This window comes from Protobothrops mucrosquamatus, unplaced genomic scaffold (assembly GCF_001527695.2).
Source record: "Protobothrops mucrosquamatus isolate PMUCROS unplaced genomic scaffold, P.Mucros_1.0 scaffold5853, whole genome shotgun sequence".
NCBI classification, from domain to species: domain Eukaryota; kingdom Metazoa; phylum Chordata; class Lepidosauria; order Squamata; family Viperidae; genus Protobothrops; species Protobothrops mucrosquamatus.
In genome coordinates this window covers 1-4,859 of record NW_015391698.1, presented here as the reverse complement: position 1 = coordinate 4,859, position 4,859 = coordinate 1, and the positions used below count along the sequence as shown (strand labels likewise).

The 4,859-nt window shown below is 41.6% G+C and overlaps 1 protein-coding gene across 1 annotated transcript in view; it reads right to left on the bottom strand.

Moving 5' to 3' along the window:
* The window catches only part of LOC107299976 (U6 snRNA-associated Sm-like protein LSm3), an 8,840-nt gene extending 5,783 nt beyond the window's left edge, over positions 1–3,057 (bottom strand). Inside the window, exons 1-2 of the mRNA XM_015829321.1 lie at positions 3,034–3,057; positions 935–1,045 (exon numbers count right to left, since the gene is read on the bottom strand). Of these exons, the coding sequence (XP_015684807.1) occupies positions 935–1,045; positions 3,034–3,054 (132 nt within the window). The 5' untranslated portion in view covers positions 3,055–3,057. The remainder of the gene's footprint in view (positions 1–934; positions 1,046–3,033) is intronic.
* Positions 3,058–4,859: the final 1,802 nt, after the last annotated feature.

Below are 4,859 nucleotides of genomic sequence, written 5' to 3'. Positions count from 1 at the left end.
CCCCACAGCTATAAAACTGTGGGAGCTCAGGAGTTCTACCCCTATCTGGGAAGCTCTCTCCCCTCCCCTTTGCCCGGGAAGGGGATTCAAGCCGCGGAGCAGCTGTTTGACGCTGCTCCTGCGGCTTTTACGCGTCCTCGGAGCAGGCGGCGAACGAAAACGCCGCCATCGGCACAGGAACTCAAACCGGAAGTCCCAAACATTCGATTTTTAAATCTATTTTAAGGTAGCTCTTATAGGATAATAGCTGTCAGGACTCTTTGTGCCTTTATTGGAAATCATACATAATTCCCTTTAAAAGATGGCAAATTAAGTTATGGGAGTATGCATCCAAGTCAAACTTAATTCCGTATTTAAAAACAAGTCTGGCACAGAATTTCAATTTGGAAACCTTTTCTGGATTATAATTCTACATGTGGGCCGTACATTGAACCTCTATTTGTTTTGCTAATTAACTGCAATTGTGGTATAAAGCTGTGATTTTAAAAATGGAGTTCCAAGATCTATATATGTTTTTAACTTGTTTGTGCTCATATCAAAGCTCCAACCAATCCAGAGATAGAACAAAAATAAATATTTAGAAAAGAAAATAGAAATCAGGAATAGGATAAACAAGCCATCGTTATTTTGATCAACTGACTCTATTTTTGCTTGCATGACAAACTAACTTTACAGTGAGATGGGTGGCATATAAATTTGATAAACAATAAATTATAACTTAACTTTTTTTTCTCCACAATTATCTATTACTAAATAAGCATCGTTCATAATTTGTTTTACTTTAAGAAAAAAATTACCTTTAAACCAGAAGTATAAAACTGCAGAAAAAAGGTGACCTTTTTCACCCCTTTATAACCACTTGCAAATAGTTATACCGGTATCTCTACTTTAAAATTTCAGCCCCTCCTCCCCACTTCTATGTAATTTTACTTACATGTAACCTGCCTCGAAGTTCTCGGTCATTCCTCATTTTTACATAAATCCGTTCATCAAGACTAAGCCTGATGAGATCCAAAGGTTCTTCTACAGTGTTGGTGGTTTGTTGCTGCAAAATGTAACAATTTAGAGACATACTTTAGCAAAGAAACATGAGACAATTTAGTCTAGTAGTTAAGGCACCAGACTAAGAACGAGGAGACCATGAGATCTACCGAGGAGACCATGAGATCTACCGGTAGCTCCACCTTAGGCATCAAAGCCAGCTGCATGACTTTAGACAGATCACTCTCTCTCAGCCCAACCCACCTCACAAGGTTGTTGTTGTGGGAAAATAAGAGGAGGGAGTATTAGATATGTTTGTTACCTTGAATTATTTATAAAAATAAAAGCAGGCTGTATATAGATAAGTGGTAAATGTTGGCTACTGATAATTATTCCTTTCCTCTCAAAAAACCCTAATCAGATGATGATTAATGTTTACTGAAATCAAATGGGAGGAAATTAAGTAATAGTTTGTAACATAATCTAATATGGTGAATTTTCGTCAGCTTTCAGAGGGACAAGAGTTCACTTGTGCTGACTGGATCAACAGGAAAATGCAAGTAAAATTAGAGAAAATGTATACTGTTTCTTCTCTCAACTTAGCCCCCATTAGTAATTATTTTATTTGGTATATTATTATTTGCCCCCACCTCTTTCTTAAACAAAAGACTGGATGTACATTTCACTAGAAAGAGCCAGTCTATTTTATCAAAGGATATAATGTCTATATTTTGCTGACATACTTTGAATCAATGTTCTTCAAATTACATATATTTAATTTTTTCTTTGACCATAATATTTGTCAATCCCAAACAGAAAGACTATGTGGTCATATGCTATTTTCCTGTTTTATATTCCAAGTTCATAATGACTTATTTTCCAATAAATGTCACTAACTGCAATAACTTTATAATTAAAAAGTTATATATTAAGAAATGCCCATACAATTGAGATTTTATAGATAAAATACAGCCTAAGCTTTCCTACTTATAGAGAGCATATATACTGTATAAGTAACTTGCTACTCTTCAACAAGTACAATTAAATTAGAACATATTATTTTTACACACAAAAGGCATACAGCAGCCACACAAATTTGTACACTCAGATCACAGCAACACACTAGTGATACCCACTTTAGAAAAAGGTGCCTCTTGGGTTTAATCCAGGTGTAGCTCAAGGTTTAAGGACCAATATAGTAATGGAGAACGATTTAAGGCAGCATTTCTTAAACGTTTTTCCCCTCAGGATCCCTTGCCACTTTAAAAAATTATACTGAACCCCAAAATTGTTTGTATAGGTTATATTTATCAATATTCACATCAAAAATTAAAACGGACACTTGAATAAGCAGCGAACGTTTCAAACCAAAAAGAAACGTAGTCCAGTTGCCCTGACTTAACTTCGAGACAACTCTACCTGGATGACTGAGAATCTTTATCGACTTCTCACTATAGCCCGCGAGAATTTTAATATTGTATCGTTTTTCAAGCCGACTAGCAAATCATTTCGATTTTGCGGGCCTCTGGGATGCCACATTTTGAGAAACATCGATTTAAGGCAGGCGTCTTCAAACTTGGCCCTTTTATGACTTGTGGACTTCAACTCCCAGAATTTCTCAGCCAGGCACGCTGGCTGAGGAATTCTGGGAGTTGAAGTCCACAAGTCATAAAAGGGCCAAGTTTGAAGACCCCCGATTTAAGGCATTTGATCAGAAACCATGAAATAGCATTTCACCCACTGCAAAACTTTAATATGTTTGCATCTGCTAAGGCTTTGAAAAAGGAAGCCAAAAGCAGCTTTCAGTAAGAGTCGTGTACAGTATGAGAGATGAGCGACCATATAAATCGATTAAATAAACCGCAAGAGGCAGGTCGCTGAATGAAACACGGACGCCTTCGTTCCCAGGATTTTGCGAAACTCAAAGCGAGAGCTAGAAACTGAAGCTCTGGTTAACCATCCCCCAGGCTTGCCACACTTTCCACCGCAACAGGGCCAAATTCCTAAAAGATTCAGCGGCCGACAAACCGCCATGCCCGTCATTTCACCCACCTGATCCACCTCGTCCGCCATTTTTTTCAAAGGCAGACTACTTAGTTCTCGCGAGATTTTATATCAAGTCCGATACGGCTACCGAACGTCTAGCGGAGTACATAAATATAGATAAAACATAGATGTTCGTGTAACGTCTAGCTTCCGGGTTAGTTCATCGAAATCGCCGCTCTTTTGCCTTTATAATACTGCTTTTTTTTTTTTTATTTGCTTGGTAGACTGGACCATTCTTTTTCAACCTGGGCAAATTTTAAGATGTGTGGACTTCAACTCCTACTCCATCTTAACGTCGCCCAGGTTGAGAAACATTGGATTAGATTCATAGGCTGAATTCACACACAAACAAGCCATCATCTCTGTTTCCGGTTTTTCTCCTGTTCTTTAATGCATCTCCCTTTGAACCGATTCAAAACCGCCCGTGTGAATGAATATCCATAGATCAGGCGTGAAGCTTGAGCGTTTTTACGCTTCCTCTTGGAAGCTTCCAGGGAGCCGAGAAATAAGTTGCGGGGTCTTCCTCCGATGCAACGGAGGGATGCGAAGCGCAGTCAGCTCGATCCGTAGTCCAGTGGTTCACAAGGGCAAGCGTCCCCGCCAGAGCCCCCGGTCCGCTGCAGCGCAGGTTCTCCGGAGCCGCCGGCACGGAAGGGACGTCAGGGAGGAGGTGCCGCGGAAAGCCCGGAGCGCCCGGCGTGGCTCTGTCTGGCTTGTCTCCTGCGAGAAGCCGGAGTAACGGAGGACGGTTATAAGGGCTGCTGCTGCGGAGCGACAGCCCGGCCACCAGCCGCCCTGCGCTAAGTCCGAAAGAGACGCTTCGCTCTTCTTTGGCATCTTCGGGAGGCCGCCGGGCTTCTGCCTCCCTAGTCGCTGTTCTCTTTCGTGGCTCCGCCGCTCCTGGGGTTGGCGGATCGGGCTGTTTTCTTTCGCGAAATAGCGGCCGGGATGGTCGGGAAACGTAAAGGGGTCTCGAAGGTGCAGCGGTCCTGCAAGAAAGTCAAGGAAGAGGGTCCACCTGCCGCCGCCGCCGCCGCTTCCTCCTGTTCCCCGGGTCTGAAAACTTGTGAGCAGCAGCGAGACGGTAAAGACAGTCAGATCTCGAGCAGGAGTAGGATAAGCAGTGGGGGCGGGTGGGGAGTTGGGGACAGCCTGGAAAAGTTACTTCAGAGCTGTAATTAAAGCAGCTTTTTCTCGGTCCTGACAGATTTCACACGCCTTCTTTCGCCTCTTATGGAATAGTTTCATTGCCCTTCCTGGGCGACGCGAAGTTGGCAACTTTGACCGCTTCGGGCGGTTTTCTGTTATGCAACGCTTATGTAAAAATGTTAAGAGAAAGTTCCCCAGTACCTTTGCTCGGTCCTTTTAATTTTTCCTTTAAAATAAGTGTTTCTAATCTTCCATATCTAAAAAAACACACTTTTGTGGCGTATGTGCAATACACGCCGACACTAAAGTGCAATACTGTAAAGAATGAAGTTGTGAATGAAAGTCGAGTTGTTATGCCACGTGATTAAAGCACACTTTGAATGGGGCTCTCCTTTGTAGAATTACTGTTGTGGTTACGTAAGTGCGCAGTTCTTTGTCCCAAGTTACTAAATGTTTCATGGAAAGGGCCTTGTGTAATTCCCTGTTCTCTCTTTTTTTCTGAAGAGTGAAAACAAAGGCTGACTTCAGTTTTTTATTCTATCAGAATGGGATACAGCTTTCTGCTGATTTTGTTATTGAACTATTATGCCTTTGTTTCCGTTAATGCACCATGGATATTCAGTAAATTTTAAGGAGAATAAAAAAAAAGATTTTGTCATTAATAGACAGTTTTAGAGTTCATT